The 18341-nt window shown below is 46.3% G+C and overlaps 1 protein-coding gene across 5 annotated transcripts in view; it reads right to left on the bottom strand.

The window, feature by feature from the left end:
• sepsecs (Sep (O-phosphoserine) tRNA:Sec (selenocysteine) tRNA synthase) overlaps nt 1-17016 on the bottom strand; it is a 138921-nt gene extending 121905 nt beyond the window's left edge. The window contains exon 1 of one of the 5 annotated variants that reach the window (XM_069925039.1): nt 16955-17016. Coding sequence is in view for 4 of the 5 variants with exons in the window: in XM_069925044.1 (XP_069781145.1) it covers nt 16819-16915 (97 nt within the window). In the remaining variant the exon portion in view is untranslated. Of the gene's footprint in view, nt 1-16818; nt 16935-16954 lie in introns of those variants that run through there. The other 4 variants (XM_069925040.1, XM_069925044.1, XM_069925038.1 and 1 more) reach the window with 4 other exon arrangements.
• Between the last annotated feature and the right edge of the window lie 1325 nt (nt 17017-18341).

Here is an 18341-nt window from a genome sequence, read left to right as displayed (position 1 = left end):
TTTTTTCACATCTCTGCACAAAATAATTTCCTCCTCTATTTGTGGAGGGAAATCACTGAAGGCTAGTAAAACATAATTGCAAAATTTTAAGGTTAATGGAGGACCCACTCTCCCCAATTTCCAATTATACAACTCGGCAGCACACATACATAAAATACGTTACTGGGTTCACTCTCCTGAGCTCTTCTGGTGTAAACTGGAGGAGTCATCTTGCAAATCATTTTCTTTATTTCCCATGGCATATTTTTCATTGCCCATAAAACCCTCTAATCCAGATGAGACATCATTTTAAGTGGATAGCTGCTAAATAACCAGTGGCAGATTGGCCGTTAGGCTGAAGCCTAGGGGCCTGGAGGGTTCGGGGGCCTGAGCCCCAAGGCTTCAGCCTACTCAGTAAAGGGTAGCCTGGTCTCGGTTTATCATTTCATATTGACTGCGCGGGTGAAACCAGTGACTAAAGAGTGTGGGGCAGAGTCAGAATCGCATGTGACATGTGCAGTGGTTTCTGGGAGCTAGCGGTAGCATGAGTATTTGTGGAGTGTACGATCTTCCACCTTCCCACCAAACTTTAATGTCCAATTCGTTTGGAGAGACATTAAAAATCTAATAATTTGGTAGGAAGGTGGGGTGGGGGTGTCGAATTAAAGCAGCTCGCCCAGAATGTACAGAAGCATTTAAGTTATTAGTGGCACTGTGGTGGGGCAGGTGGGCACCGCTAGGCCTGGGTGATTGAATAAGAGGCCGCCTCAGTGAGGCCTCTCAATCAATCACCCAGCGGCACCTATCAGCCCCACCAGAGTGCCACTAATTGCCTCTGGGCAAGCTGCTTTGATTCAACCCCACTCCCCAATTATCTTCCACCTTTCCCCCCAAACTATAAGATTTTTAATGTCCAATTCAGTCAGAGAGACTTTTAAAATCTAATAGTTTGGGAGGAAAGTGGAAGATTGGAGAGTGGTATAGGGTTGAATTCTGCTTGTAATCTCCAGAATGCTGGATAATGTCATAACAACTAAGAGTTTAGGTGAGGATCACATGACCCGGCTGGCATTCTGATTTAAGGTAATTGATGTTGGAATCGCAAAAGGCCGCTAGGATTTTATTTACCTCACGTGAAAAAAAATGGGGTTCTTGGGGAACATTTCAAAGCAAATAGGCTGAGTTTAAGTGACCCCAGGGCATAGTGGGGAAAAGGGAGACAGGAGGAGGGGGGACAACCTATCTTCACTCCTTGAACTTCACCACTGTCTGTCTATGTTTTGCCATGAAGACAGTAAAGTCATCACCTTTAAATTCAAACTGCAGTCACCTCACTGTTTCCCAAGAGCCTCTCACATCCCAGCAGTGTCTCAAGTTTAACATGCTTCATAAAAAATAAACCTCATTCTTGCAAATCTCCCAACCGAACAGAAATATATTTGTGCATTTTCAGTGTGCTATTTATGATTTAATAAACCTGAATTGATCAATTGAAAAGCTTTCAATTGTGTTGTCAAAACACAAGCAAAATCAGACCCTGGACAGAGTGTTCTCTTTTAATTGATGTAATTAAAGAAAAGGCATGGCCGGAGAACCGTGCAGAAATAGAAATACACGTTTAACATTAGATTATATAAAAGTAGATGGCATCTTAGAAATTCGTTGATGCCTGATTTTTACCCAGCTGTTTTTCATCTCCAGTTATTTCTCTGAACCTCAGCCGGAAGGCTCAGAGGATAAAATGCCAACACAGGCAAACCAGTTACATATACAGTCGTCAGTGTCAGGTCCCTGCCAGCGGCTGGCACCAAGGCACCCCACTACCGGCCCAACCCTTCCCCTCCTCATGCATCCCTCTCCACTGGGCTATTGCCACCCGGCCCATCAATTCTATCCTGCAATCGCCAAGCATAGCTTAAACACGCACACCCCGAGTACATACCTGATGGATAAATTTAGAATATGTGAGGGGAGGGCATCATCGGGGGGAGAGGGGCAAGGTTGAGGGGTGCCTTACAAAAGCTCAGCCTAGGGGCCTGGGTGGTAGTTAATCCGCCATTGATTCACACCATCAATTACTGATCCATTTTTTTGTATGGCAAACTAAAGATACCTAACACAAGACTACTATGTGAATGGAGTATTTTGCAGCTTCACCTCTCTGTCACATACATCTGGCTTACCTGCAACACATTTATTTTGCTATTTTCAAATTCAGCACGTTACTTCGAAGTCTTTTTCAAATTTCTCTCAGTTACTTTCCAAACAACCCTAAGAATATCTAGTATCAGTTAATCTAGGAGTGAGAAGGATAATTTAAAAAATTTATAGCTTTATTCATTTTCTGAAATAAAAACAGAATGGGAGCAAGAATTGGAAATGATAATTGAGGAGAAACTGTGGGAAGAGGCGATTGATAGAATTTGCTCTACCACCTCCAGTTCCTGGTTGGGACTTATTCAGTTCCAGGTGCGGATTAGGGTTTAATTTTCTAAATCTCAATTGTCAGCCATTTATCCAGAGGTGGAGGATAAATGCATTAAGTGTAACGATGTGGGGGCTCAACACTAGGCAGGCGAACCGGCCCCACTTGTAAGCCACGTGGCAGGGCAGCCGGCCAAAATGGTGCTGTCGGGGGTGCTTCCTTCCTCCCAGCATGGGGCTCAGAAGTCCACGCTGGGGGGACCACGTGATGCCTGGGTGACATCAGCGCCCTCCAGTACGTTTCTCAGCCAGGTCTGGGCTGGGAGCATAAGTATGTCCCAGCAGCCTGCAATAAATTAGTCTGCTCACTGAGCTCAACACGTCTGGTTGTGTGTGTTCTTTCAGGAACAGTGTAGCTGCCACTACAATTGGTGACCCTGACTGGTTCAAACGTCTTTGAACCCATCATGAGCAAGCCTGGGATCAGCGCTATAGCCATGAAACTGCCTGAATTCTGGGTTCAGGAGCCGGAGACCTGGTTTGGCCACGCGGAGGCTCAGTTTCAACTCTGCCAGATTTCGTCCAACACGTCCAAATTCTACCATGTGGTCGCTGCCCTTGACTAGGCCAATGCCAGACGCATGCTGCACCTCGTGCATGCAGCACCCACCTGCCGAAGACAAATATGAGACCATCAAGCGAGTGTTTACCGGATCCCTCGGACTATCCAACACCAGCTGGCCACTCGGATGCTACACCTCGACGCCCTGGGGGACAGGTCCCTGATGGAGTTGATGGATGAGATGCTCGTGCTCATGGGTGAGCATGCCAACTGCCCACTCCGAGCACATTATCCTCGACCATATGCCCGGGGACATCCAGCCACTGCTGATCCAGGAGAGCTTCACTGACCCGAGGAAGGTCGCCCAGAAGGCCCAAGAGCTATGGCTTGCACGATTCCTGAAAAGCTCAGCGGTCCAGCAGGTCATGAGGCACAGGTACGACCATGCCAAGCCCACCTCTAGCGCTGCGGTAGAGCATCCACCCTCTGCAGGGTCCCCCAAGAGCATTACCAAGGCCGCAGCATCCGCTCCAGGCCTCTGCTTCTACCACCAGCACTGGGGAGCCAAGGCTTGGAAGTGTCGTCAGCCCTGCTCGTTCCAGAGAAACGACCAGGCCGGCCACTGTTAATGGCTGCGGACTCTGGCCAAGGACACAGCCTCCTCTATCTGTGGGGTTCAGTCAGCAGCTGCAGGTTCCTCGTTGACACTGGAGCCCAGATCAGCGTCATCCCGGCCACGACCGTCAAGTCCAGGAACCGACCTCGTGGACCTCCCTTCCGTGCGGCCAACGCAACAGCAATCCGGACGTATGGAGACAAAACAGTCCACTTCCAGATCGACCAACAAAATTTTGCATGGAGGTTCACCGTCTCGTCCCTCCTGACTGCCATCCTGGGTGCAGACTTCCTTCTCGCGCATGGGCTTCTGGTGGATATTCGAGGTATGCGCCTGGTGGACGCCCGTACCTTCCAGGCCGTTCGCCCTGACGCCTCCTGCTTGGAGCAACCGCAGATGGCCACGATCAGCACGCCCAAAGATGAGTTCCAGAGAATCCTAGACGAGTTTCCGACACTCCTCAAGCCACAGTTCGCCGATGCCTCGCCGCGCCATGGGGTGTTCCACAACATCCCCACCCAGGGCCCACCAATTCACAACAAGGCATGCTGGCTCCTGCTTGACAAGCTCCAGGTGGCGAAGGAGGAGTTTTCGCACCTATTGGAACTGGGGATCATTTGGCGGTCCGTCAGCCCATGGGCCTCGCTGCTCCACCTGGTCCCGAAAGCCTCCGGTGGCTGGCATCCCTGCGGAGACTATCGATGGCTCAACGAGGCAACAGTTCCTGACCGTTACCCCATCTCTCACATCCAAGACTTTACGGCCAACATGCATAATGCGAGGGTTTTCTCCAAGGCTGACCTGGTGCGTGGATATCACCAGATCCTCGTGCACCCTGAGGACATACCCAAGACTGCCATCATCACCCCTTTTGGCTTGTTCGAATTCCTACGCATGCCGCTCGAGCTCAAGAATGCCGCTCAGACCTTCCAGCATCTCATGGACTCTGTGGGCAAGGACTTGGATTTCGTCTTTATTTATCTGGACGACATCCTCATCGCCAGCAAGGACCAGGCACAACACAAAGCCCACCAACGCGCCCTTTTCTTCCGGCTGGCCAATTTCGGACTTACCATCAACTTGGCCAAGTGCCAGTTCGGGAAAGAGTCCATGTAGTTCCTGGGCCATAATATTACGGCTGAAGGAGCCAGGCCCGCTTCATCGAAGGTCGCTGCTATCAGGGAGTTCCCACACCCGGACAGCCTCAAGGGGCTGCAGGAGTTTGCGGGTATGGTCAACTTTTACAACCACTTCATCCTGGGAGCTGCACTCATCATGCAGCCGCTATTTGCCCTCATCGCAACCAAGCACAAGATGCTCACTTGGGACCCAGAAGCCTGCACCGCATTCAAGGCCACCAAGGATGCCCTTGCGAAGGCCACCATACTCGCCCACCCGCACACCGACTGCATATGGCACACTCTGTCGATGCCTCTGCCACAGCTGTCGCTGCCGTCCTGGAGCAGCAGGTGAATGGACATTGGAAGCTGTTGGCATTCTTCAGCCGCCTGCTCCGCCTGCCGGAACGCAAGTATAGAGCCTTCGACCGCGAGTTACTGGACATGTACCTGGCAGTGCGGCATTTCTGCTATTTTTTGGAGGGGAAGACTTTTACCATCTTCACCGACCACAAACCCCTCATCCAGGCGCTCACGATGGCAAAGGATCCCTGGTCGGCCCGCCAGCAGCGTCACCTCTCCCTCATGTCGGAGTTTACCCCCGACATTCAGCACAAGGCGGGGAAGGACAATGTGGTTGCCGATGCACTCTCGTGACCGGCCATCTGCACGCTGATGCCTGGCCTCGACTTCGACCAGCTCGCCTGGGATCAAAAGTCTGATGAGGAGATGAGGGCCTTCAAGATCACCATCACGGGCCTGTGGTTCAAAGACCTCCCAACTCCGAGCGGCAAAGGCACCATCTTGTGCAAGATCTCCATGTGCACCCCACGACCAGTGGTTCTGCAGCAGTGGCGCAGGCAGGTCTTCTGTCACATCTATGACCTTTCACATCCGTTGATCAGGTCCACGGTCCAGATGGTGGCAGAACGGTTTGTATGGCATGGGCTGCGGAAGCAGATCGCGGGCTGAGTCAGAACATGCACCCATTGCCAGATGTCCAAGGTGCACAGACACACCAGGGCGCCCGTACAGGAGTTCGAGCATGTCCGGGAATGGTCCAGCCACATTCACGTGGACATCGTCGGGCCCTTACCCATTTCCTGGGGCAACTATTACCCGTTTACAGTGGTGGACCGCACCACTCACTGGCCTGAGGCGATCCCGACGCCTCCACCAACTCCTGCTCCCGAGCACTGTTGCATGGTTGGGTCACCGGGTTCGGCTTCCCATGTCATCTCACCAGTGACCGGGGCGCCCAATTCACATCTGCGCTCTAGGCACAGCTCGCTAACAGGTTGGAGATCCAGCTACACCGCACCACGGCCTACCACCCGCAGGCCAATGGACTGGTTTAACGTCTGCACTGCCACCTTAAGTCGGCACTCATGGCCCATTGCACCGGTCCCGAATGGGCAGACGAACTGCCTTGGGTGCTACTGGGCATCCACTCCACTCCTAAGGAAGATCTGCAGACGTCATCTGCTGAGCTGGTCTACGGTGCACTGCTGGGACTACCTGGTGAGTTCGTCAATCCCCAGCAGTCGCCGCATGAACTACTTCCTCACCTCAGGGCACACTTGGACTCGTTCGAACCCCCACCGCTGCCCAGACATGGCACCCACCCATCTCACGTTCCCGGCGAACTGCTTTCTGCGGAGTACGTTTTCGTTTGGCGGGGCCCGACCGCAGCACCTCTGCAGCGACCATACGAGGGGCCATACAGGGTTGTACATCGTTCCAGCTCCACGTTCACTCTGGTCATTGGCAGCAGGCGGGAGCTGTTTACCATGGACAGGCTGAAGCCAGCGCACCTCGATCCCACTGAGCCTGTGGTCGTAGCCCAGCCCAAGAAGTGAGGCCGCCTGGCAAAAAAAGACATTGATGCCAGTTCTGGGGGGGGGGGGTGCTGTGTGGCAGCTCACCACTAGGCAGGCGAACTGGCCCTGCTTCTAAGCCACGCGGCGGGGAAGCTAGCCAAAAGGGCGCCATCGGGGGTGTTCCCTTCCTCCCTGCACGGGGCTCAGAAGCCCACGCTGGGGTCCACGTGATACCCAGGTGACATCAGCGCTCTCCAGCGCATTTCTCAGCCAGGTCCGGGCAGGGAGTAGAAGTACAGCCCAACAGCCTGCAATAAACTAGTCTGCTCAGCCCGTCTGGTTGTGTGTGTTCGTTCAGGAGCAGAGGAGCTGCCGCTACAATGGCACCCTTTGCCATGTTGCATGTTTTATCAATGTCCCAAAGCACAGGGGTTCTGGGGTGGAGTGTTTAGCACATTATCCAAAGTATTCAAAGATAATTTGCAACCCTGCCCATTGACTGTAATATTTGGAATCTCTCACAACTTCCCAAATTCACTAAAGACATCCTAGGGCACACATGTCAAACTCTGGCCCGCGGGCCGATATAATTATATTTGGCCCGCAAAATCATTTCAAAAATGTATTAGAGGTGGCCCGCCCTGCAGCGAGAGCCGATGCTGTTTTTTGGTAGTGTCACCCCCACCATCCTCCCACTTCATTGCACATCCTTCCCCATTGTAACACGAGAAATTGTAACACGAGAAGTCTGTCGATGTCATCAGCCGGCAAGCCAGTTGGAAGGCTCCCCGCACAACCAGTCACTTCTCCCACCTGTCGAGTGGTGCGGCGGATGGGCAGCGCCTGTGATTTCCTGTCGGCGCGACGGGCATGGCAGGCTGTGCACAGCCCCCGGGCAGCGCGAGCCCCACGCGACTGGCACCGGACGGCCCTTTCACAGTGCGATTCTTCTCCCGGTCGCCACGGCCTTCAGCGCTTGCACCCGCGCGGACCCCAGGGACGGCTGGTTCGGCCCTGCACGTGAAGAGCGAGATGGTGGTTGTCCACAAACGCTGATCGGCAGCGCGCTGAGCCTGAGTGGGTGGGTAAGCAGGGGTGGGCAGAGGGTGTAGGTGAGGAGTAATGGGCAGGGGAAGTTATGGATTTATGCGAGGGGCAGTTAGAGGGAGGGATGTGTAGAAGGAGGGGTGGGTAGGGAAGAGGTAAAAGGGGAGGGGCAGGGCAAATAGGGGAGGGGTGATTAGAGGGTGAGAGACAGGTAGAGGGAGGAACAGGTTGAGGGGAGAGGCAGTGTATAGGATGGGGTGGGTAGAGGCAGAGCGAGTGGAGTGAGGGGCAAGTAGAGGTTGGGTAAAGGACTGGTCAAGTAGAGGGATGGTGGGTCGAGGGTGAATAGAGGCCTAGAGCCTGAGGAGTGAGCAGGAAATGCTGAGTCCTGATGCAGGCCAAAATGGACACAGCCTGTGAATGCTGACTACATCTCCACAGGGACCAAATAGGTTTCCCTCAGGTCAACCAAAGGATGAACTTGAGCTACCTACTCCTGACCTGTAACATTATCCTCCTAAAGTTATATCCTAAAGTTTAACATTACATATGAAAGAAGAGAAAACATGCAGATGTTGTTGAAAATTGTCAATAAATATTTAGTTCGGCCCTCGACTTAGTCCAAGTTTTTAATTTTGGCCCTCCGTGAATTTGAGTTTGACACCCTGTCCTAGGGTATGCATCTTTATTAGCTAAGCATTTAATTTTATTGCATTGGAAGTCTGTTAGGTATTCTTCTATTTACACAATAGTTTAGACTAATTTTCTTCAATAAACTAGATTAAAATCAAATACACATCAAGAGAGGCACCTTGAATTCTTTTCATAATGCCCTTTAGGCATTATTTCTCTGAATTACGAGTGCAAATGGAGTAAATATGTGATCATGTAGTGTCTGTATTAGCATAGTTGGTAATATTTGGATGATGCTATCAGCTAATGAGCCAAGGTGGTTGGTTGGTGGGGGGGGGGGGGGGAGGTCTGTGTGTGTATTTGAGGGTGTATGTGATTTTTTAAGAAAAAATCTTTTTGGTGCTTTCTCCAATGCTCCATGTACATGTGTATTGGTTTATTAGTTTTTAAAAAAAAGGGGGGCATAATGTGAACAAAGTTGTTTTGATGTTCAATGACTATATTATGGATAAGTTTTCTCAGCACTACCTTTTTAGTGATAGCCATTACATCCTGGTCCTCGCCTTCAATCACATCCATAACATCTGTCTTTGGCATGGTAGTCATGTCCTCCGCCATGAAGACTGACATATAATAGTCATTCAAAGCCTCCTCCATTTCCTCATTACCCAATATCAATTCCATCTTCTCATCTTCCAAGGGACCAACCTTCACTTTATCCACCCTTTTCGCTTTATACAATTCTAAAAATCTTTTACTGTCCATTTTTATAAATTCTGCTAATATTTTTTTCTGTCTACCTTCCCTCTCTTTATTGCTCACTTCGTGGCTCTTTGTTGCTTTTTAAAGTTTTCCCATTCTTCTACTTTCACTCTGCTCTCGGTAACCTTGTATGCACGAGGTTTTAGTTTGATGCCATCCTTTATTTCCTTAGTTATCCAAGGTTGGCTGTCCACATTTTTACTGTCCTTACTTTTAACTGGAATATACTTATGTTGAGTACTGTGAAAAATCTCTTTGAAAGTCTTACACTGTTCCTCAACTGTCCCTCCCATTATAGCCTGTGTTCCCAGTCTATCCTGGCCAACTCCTCCCTCATCCCCTTGTTCAGGAATAATACATTGGTTTTAGACTGAACTGTTGTACGCTCCATTTGTATGAGAAACTCCATCCTACTGTGATCACTTTCCAAGAGAATCCCGAACTGCAAGATCACTAATTTTAACCATCTCCTTGTACAGGACCAGATCCAAGATAGCATGTTCCCTTGTAGGTTTAGTAACATGCTGTTCAAGAAAGCTATCATGTATGCATTCCATGAAGTCCTCCTCAAGGTTGCCTCAACCAACCAGATGTGCATGTTAAAGTCCCATGCCTCTTATATTTCTTGGTTTATTACCTGTCCCACTGTAATGTTAGATTGGGCGGCTTACCAGTGATTTTTTTCCCCACCCTTTAGTATTCTTAATCCCTACCCAGATATTCAACAATTTGCTCCTTAGATCTTGCATCATCTCTCACTATTCCCCTGATCTCATCCTTAATAAGAGCACTATCCCACCTACACCTTCCTGCCAGCCTTTCCACATTATATGATAGCCTTGGATATTTAATTTCCAATCCTCTCCACCCTGCAACTAAGTTTTCGTAATGGCCACTAAATCAATACCCCTTTGTACTAATTTGTGCCACAAGTTCACTAACCTTGTTTCGAAAAAAATAGAAAGTAAATTCAATTTTTTTTAAAAATTATCAACTTGTTCTCTCCACGGATGGAGAAGAACAAGGAGACAATAAATTCTTAAATTTGAGTGCTCAAGTTATATTATATGCAATCAGCATTTTTCCTTTCAGAAAAAGGAGTGCAAAAAGTTCAATAAAGTTGGGTTGGAATTCAAGTCTCGTCTGATATATTGAATTGTAAACAAAATGACGTTGCTAAATTTTTATGTATTAAGACAATTAAAATGAAATGTGCAACTCTTAACGTTCTGCTGTTCCCTAATTTCACAATTAATTCTATGCCAATCCCCACCAAATTAACTTGGGAGATTCAGTGAAGCAACATTTCACGTGTGAGTCTGCAGGATCATCTACTGCATCCAGTGCTCCTGTTGAGGTCTCCTCTTCATCGGAAAGGCTGAATGCAGACTGGGAGATCACTTTGTTGAACACCTCAGCTCTGTCCACCACAATAGCGTGAATCTCCCAATTGCCACCCATTTCAATTCCCTGACCCATTCCCTTGCTGATATATCCAAGGACTCATGCACTGCCAGACTGAGACCACCTGCAAATTGGTGGAATAAAACCTCACCTTCCGACTGGGAACCCTCCAACTTAATGGCTTTAATATCAACTTCTCTGGCTTTCATTAAATGCACCCCCCCCCCCCCCCCACACACACACTTCTTCCCCAGCTCTGTTTCTCCCTTCCCTATCTCCTTTCACTCAGACATATCTGAGTTTTTCTGATATTTCCCTCTTCTGCCTCATTCTGCTAATTTCTTGAAGAAGGCCTTATGCCTGAAATGTTGGCAATATATTTCTGCTTTTTATAGATGCTGAAAAGACCAGCTGAGTTCCTCCAGCATTTTGGTGTGTTTTTACTACAATCACAATTTCACACTGTGTTTCACACTAGTTATTTTACACTGAAAATCTCTGTCAACCAACTAGCTGGAATGTTCATGGATATTTTCAATCTCTTATTGCTGCAGTTAGAGGTTCCCACCTACTTCAATGGCCATCAATCATATCTATGTCCAAGAAGAGCAGAGTGAACTACCTCAATGACTATCGCCCAGTAGCACTCACATCTACTGTGATGAAATGCTTTCAGAGGCTGGTCATGGCCTGAGTTAACTCATACCTCAGTAAAGATCTGGGTCCTTTGCAATTTGCTTATCTCCATAATTACTCCACAGCAGATACAATCTTGCTGGCTCTCCACTTAGCCCTGGATCACCCGGCAACAGTCACACACACACACATATCAGGTTACTTTTCATCAAACTACAGTTTAGCTTTCAAAACCATCATATCCTCAGTACCAGTCAACAAACTTCCAAACCTGGGCCGCTGCACATCCCTAGGCAAATGGATCCTTGACTTCCTCATCGGCAGACCACACTCAGTATGAATAGAGAATCATGTCTCCACCTCACTGACAATCAACACCTTAAGGATCCTTGCTTAGCTCACTGCTCTACACCCAATTCAAATGCCATCTACAAATTTGTCGATGACACCAAAACCATCTACAGAATCACAAAAGCCAATGAGGAAGCTTACAGGACTCAATGTTAGAAAAACTAAGGAACTGGATGTGGACCTCAGGAGGGTAAATTAGAACACAAACCAATCCTTATTGAGCGATCAGCAGTCATTTAAATTCCTTGGTGCAAATATTCTGAAGATCTTTGGGACCTCCATGCGGATGCAATCTCAAAGGCAGCTCGCACTTCATGAGGAGCTTGAGGAGATTTGGTATGTCATTAAAGACTCTTGCAGATTTCTACAGGTGTACAGTGGAGAGCATACTGACTGGTGCAACACCGTCTAGTATGGAGATGCCAATGCACAGGACTGGAGACAACTACAGACAGTTGTGAACACAGGCAGCACAGTCATGGGCAATCGTCTTTATTCCATTACAGACATCCACAAGAGGTGATGTCTCAAGAAAGCAACCTCTATTCTCAAGGACCCTCACCATTCAAGCCACACCCTCCTTACTGCTACATGTAATGATGCAAGGCCTTGATTATAGTTCCTGTTTGATTAAACTTGGCTACCAGCAGGGGGCTGACAGAGCAAGAGACAGTATGTTAGATCTGTAATGGAGGCTTGCAGCCTCATGGCATGCCTCATGGTGCTGTTTACAACAACTTTAAAATAAAGAACCTTTTCCTGTCTAATAACTCATATGTACGAATACAAGATGAAACATGGTGTCAGAATGGGATGAAGGAAATACTTTAAAAGCAAAATCTAAAGTCAGCAACTGATCAATGAAGAGAAGCTAACAAAGTGAAAAATGGCAGGATTACATCCACCAGTGAAACTTCAGCTGACAGGTAATGTGGCTGAAAATTGGAACAGATTTAAACAGCAAACAGAAGCAAAGTGTGTGAATTTGGTGGACTGACTGACTCGCTGATAAAAGACAAATATGTGCGGTATTCCAGACAATAATTTAAGGGAAAGACTGCTAAGAGAGCAAAATCTAGACCTGGAAAAAGCCATAGTACTCTATAGAGCTGTCGACACTGTAAAATTGCAGGCAAAAGATCTGTTCAGTGAAATTGGCTGCAACATGAATGTAGTGAGCAAGATCAGACATAAACCGTTTAACAAAAAGTGTGCCAAAGTGGAAAGAGTCATGGCCAAGGAACAAAAATGAAAGGGACAATCAAAAACCATATCATCGATGTGGTACACAACACCTACCAAAAAAGTGTCCAGCATATGGTAAAACAAGCTATATGTGCAACAAAAGCAACCATTATGCCAGTTGCTGTAGGAACCAAGTACAACAAAACAAGGCTCCTGCAGTAGATGAAAAGGAGATAGAGGAATTCAATGTAAATGTTGTTACTGAAAATAAGAAACTGGATATTGAGATTAAAAGTGAATGACATATACATTTCAGTTTAATTGGATACTGGAGTACAAATTAATGTAATATCAGAGACTGATTTTAAGATTAGACCTAGACCAAAGATGTCTGGAACAAAAGTGAAGGTGACAGATATTCAGGTACTGATATACCAGTGCAAGGAGAATGCATGGTCAAAGTGAAACACAAGGGTTTTACATAGAGCACGTGCTAGCATTCATCGTGGTACCAAAGGATGTACAGACCATACTAGGTTTAACAGCCTGTGAAAAATTCAACCTGGTAAAAAAAAAGTCCTCGTTGTGGAAAGTGAAGGAAAGACAGTCTATGATGAACTCATGAATGAGTACAATGACCTATTTCAGGGAGATCACACAATCAGAGTGGATAATCATGTGCCACCGATAATACACCCATCCAGAAAAGTTCCATTTGTGCATCAAAAGCAACTAAAGGCAGACTTGGACAGGATATAAAGCCTGAATGTGATTCAGAAGATAGATGAGCCAACGGAGTGGGTGAGTTCACTTGTCGTTGTGGACAAAAAGAATGGAAAGCTTAGAATTTTTTTGAATCCAAGAGATCTAAACAGAGCAATAAAGAGAGACCACTTTAAGCTTCCGACGCATGAAGAAATCATGTCACAGTTTGCAAATGCAAAGTTTTTCAGCAAGTTAGATGCATCATCAGGATTTTGGCAGTTGAAATTGGATGAAGCAAGTTGAAGTCTGTGCATGTTCAATTGTCCATTTGGCAGATACAGATTCCTAAGGTGACCATTCAGAATTGTCTCAGCTCCTAAAGTGAATCACAAAACTATCCATATGGTCTATGAGCACCTGGACGGAGTTGATACCACAATGGATGACATCATAGTATGAGGAACCATGAGAATGATGATGAGACTAATGAAAGTGCTGGAAGCAACAAGGAAAGCAAACCTGAAACTGAATAGAGAGAAATGCCAGCTCGGGGTGACAGAACTAACATTTGTAGGAGATGTTAGTGAGGGCATCAGACCAGATCTCAGAAAGGTGCCCACCATTAGGAATATACCAAGGCCACAATGCAAAAAGGAGTACAGAGGTTTAATCGAATGGTCAACTATATGGGTAAATTCATATCCAACCTCTCAGAAAAGATGACTCCATTGAGAAGACGAACAGAAAAGAACATTGAATGGGAGTGGGATCATGAGTATGAAAAGTTATGGAGGGAACTAAAGAAACTGCTCACAGAGGAACCAGTTCTGAGGTTTTACAACCCAGTGAGATATCATCAGGCACATCACATAGTGGGCTCAGTGCAGTTCTTCTGCAAAAATAATATGCATCACATTCAATGACAGTCACAGAGTTGCGATAAGTTTAAATGGAAAAGGAGCTGCTCAGCATCACATACGCCTGTGAAAGATTTCATCAGTTTGTGTCAGGACAAGCAATCAGTGTAGAGACTAACCATAAGCCCTTGATTGCATTGTTCCAAAAGCCATTAAATGAATATCCACTTAGAATACAAAGCATGATGATTAGGCTGCAACGTTATACACTGAATGTGGCGTACACTCCGGGTAAGCTAATATACACAGCAGACACATTGTCTAGAGCTGTTGACACGAGAAAGCCCACAAACACCAAAATCGCTGAAGACATGAATGCCTTTGTGGACATGATCACAAGTGCACTGCCCATATCAGATGCAAAAATGGAGCTCATAAAGTCAGAGACAAACCAAGATGAAACACTGAGACAACTGAGAAAAAACATCTTGGATGGATGGCCCAACTTGAAGCAGGACTGCTCACCTGACATTTCAGAGTACTGGAACTGCAGAACGGAACTATCAGTGGTTGAAGAAATTATCTACAAAGGAAGTAAAATCCTTATCCCAAAGAGGCTGAGAAAAGAGATGCTAAAATGGATCTATGAACTCGGAATTGAAAAGTGTAAGAAAAAAGCACGAGAGGTGATGAACTGGCCAAAAATCAACAAGGATATAACAAATGAAGTATCAAGTGTCAATATGCCAGAAATATCAAGCAAGCAATCCTGCAGAACCACGAAAGCCGCACCCACCACCATACAGACCTTACCAAAAGGTAGGCACTGACCTATTCAAATGTCAAAGGAAAGACCATCTTGTAGTCAAAGACTATTACTCCCTGTATCCAGAGGTGTGTAGCCTGAACACCACCACTGCAGATGCTGTAATAACAGGTATAAAAGCCATGTTCTGCAGACGTGGCGTGGCAAGCAAGGTCTTCACAGACAATGGACCCCAGTTTTGGAATTTAAATTTCCAAAAGTTTGTCAAAGAGTGGGACTTTGTACACACCACATCATATCCTCATTTTGTCCAATGGTCTAGTGGAAAAATCAGTACAGACAGTGCAAAGACTGATGAACAAGGCGAAAGACAGACTTCTATCAGAGCATGCTAGTATACTGCACAACGCCACTCAAGTATGGTAGGTCACCAGCTCAACTCCATATGGGATGTAGGCTAAGATCAAACCTACCTATTCAGGAGAACCTCCTAAAATCAAGAGGGGGGGAAGGTGAGTAAATTCAAAGAACAGAAAGAAAAGCAAATGTATTACTTTGACAGCAGAACAAAAGTCTACCAGAACTCACCACTGGTGACTGTAAGGTTAAAAGTCAAAACAAACTTATGGACTCAGAAAGGAACTTTCCTTTCCAACCAAGATCATACACCATTCAGACAAATTACGATGCTGCTCTGCGAAGAAATTGTCAAGATCTTCAAATGGTACCAGCCACAGTAGATGGAAAGGCAGATACTGTTGAACAACCTGAACATATAGCTGAGAAGACATCATCTGAGGCAACAACTCTGATTCAAGGACAATTAATCAGGAGATCATCAAGACAAATGAATCCTCTGAAGAGACTCATGGTGCAAATTTAAAGACTCCTATTATAGAATTAAGTAGTTCTATCTTATTCACTCTTCAAGTTTTAGTGTATATAAATATGAACACACAAAACAAGTTTAAAAAATGTTAACAAAGTTGATAATAATGAAGATGTAAGTTCCTGATGTTAAAGTTAAAACTGTAGAGTTTTACAAAGAAAACACATCAGTTAAAAGTAAGCTACTTTTGCTTTAAGGGAGATGTACCTGTAATGATAGTGATCATGTTTGCATGGCCACTAGCAAGGCCTTGATTATAGTTCCTGGTTGATTAGACTTGGCTGCTAGCGGGGGGGGGGGGGGGCTGACACAGGGCAAGAGACAGTATGTTAACTCTGTAATGGAGGCTTGTAAATTCATGGCATGCCTCATGGTGCTGTTTACAACAACTTTAAAGTAAATAACCTTTTCCTTCATCCATGTGTTGTGGAAGAACTCACACACAGGAATACAAGATGAAACACCACCATCAGAAAGGAAGCACAGGAGCCTGAAGATAACACCCAATGGTACAAAAACAGCTTCTTCCCCTCTACTACCAGATTTCTGAATAGACAATACACCACAGACACTACCTCACTTTCTCTTCTTTGGCACTAATTTTCAATATAAAATTAGAAACACCTATAATTATGCCGAAAAACAACAAATTCGGTGACATGTTCGTGACCATTCTGATAACTTTGGGCACAAAGGAAACGTCATCCCAGGATTTAAGGCACGCGTGCAATGTAACAAATGTCTCTACAAATGACCGACACAAGGAGACTGCAAGAATCTGAAGCGAAACACCCTCCCTGCTCGATAAAGGGTCCCGGTTGAAAAGGTCGACCATTCTTTCCCCCCTCCCTCACTGACACTGCTTGACGCGGTGTCCCATAGTCAGCGACGGCCCTCCAGTAAGTAGGCCACGAATGAGACCACGGAGATAGCATAATCCGGCAGGGTTTCTTACAAGTTACCCGCGCGCAAATCTAACAAATGCTTCACACTTTTGAAAATTATGCATTTCACAAAGAATATATACAATAGTTGGCTGACACGATTAACTCTAAACCCCCCACCAGTGTTTACGGGCAGAGGTCCAATGCGGAGCACAGATGTAAGTTTTGCACGCTCCACACGACTGGCTGAGTCCTGCCGAATAATTCTATCCAACATTACACAGCTGATTATGCCGCCGGCAGCCCCGGTTCTCACCAGTTCACGCATTCGCTGTGTACGTTTCTGTTCGCGATCTCTCCGGAAAAGACACCTTCCCCACCCCCGCCCCGCCTCGCCCCGCCCCGCCTTGGTGTTAGTATTGGATCCACGCGGGAAGTGCAGTATTCTTGTCACTGCCTGAACTTGAAAGGCTGCTGGGCCGCGGGGACAGTGTATTCAAAATCGCCTCGTTTTTTTTTAATTTTGTTTTCGTCTTGCTGACTCACCTTCCTCCGGCCAAAACAAAATCAGCGTGCAATGCCTGGGCTCGGTGCTTTGCGCATTGGGATAGATGCCTTGCAAAATTACCACCTTCCAAACATTGCATAAAGTATGGCTCAACCTGAAATTGACACTCGATCAGATGATTTTTTGGGGGGGAAAAACATAGGGCCAGGAGATCTCGGGGCGAGAGTGCGGGAAGTTTTTGCATTGTTATCTTTCTGAAGTACCATGCAAATCAGAAGGTAGGGGCTTATGGTACAGTTAATATTTCAATTGGGAAACCAATGTTAACGGTACTTCGTTTTCTTTTTCTACTAATTTATGAGGTTTTTTTAAATTTTGGATTGCATGTGTAGTTTTTGATCTTGAGAACCTTAATGTGAATTTGAGATAAGGACGTCTGAGAATTGAACAGAGCAGAGCAGTGTTTCAGCCCAGTGGCTTCAAATGATGAACATTTTAACAGCAGATAAGTCAAGGCAGTGAGTGGTAGAATTACACACTTGGAAGCAGGGAGCCATCACGTTAGACCAGCGGGCAAATCGTGCCACACTCTTGATCGACAAATCCTGCAAAAAGCAGTCAATTTTAGTGACCTTGTGGGTCAAATCAAGCACCAGGCAATACTGTCAAAAGAATTTGAAAAGAAAAGCAGAACAGACTGTAAAAATTTCAAATTGAAATATTTTAATTTGGAGGAAAAAAATTAAGTTACAGAAATTAAAAGCATTGAGATTGATTAGCTTTCATTTGAGTGTGAAGATGTGCTACATGGGCAGCAGTGGCTATTATATGCCAAGTGAACCCTGTCCCTCAACTCACACCTGAGCTCTGCCTGTGGAATTTGTGCTGGTGTACTGCAGCGAGAGAACCTTAGAACATTACAGCACAGAAACAGGCCCTTTGGCCCTTTATTCCTACTAGACCCACTGCTCTGTGCCGTTCATATTCCCTCCATACCCCTCATATTCATGCACCTGTCCAAATTTTTTCTAAATATTCATCACTTCAGCTGGAAGCTCGTTTTTCACACTCCCACTACTCTCTGTGTCAAGAAGCTCCCCCAGAATTTCTCCCCTTTCACCTTTAATTCATATTCTTTGGTTTGCAGGGGTGCAGTGCTAATTTTTTAGGTGCTGGAACTCACCAAAAATAGTGA

Source organism: Narcine bancroftii, chromosome 3 (genome assembly GCF_036971445.1).
Source record: "Narcine bancroftii isolate sNarBan1 chromosome 3, sNarBan1.hap1, whole genome shotgun sequence".
NCBI lineage: Eukaryota > Metazoa > Chordata > Chondrichthyes > Torpediniformes > Narcinidae > Narcine > Narcine bancroftii.
Note: the sequence above shows the minus strand (reverse complement) of the source record. Positions and strands in the feature narration are given on the sequence as shown.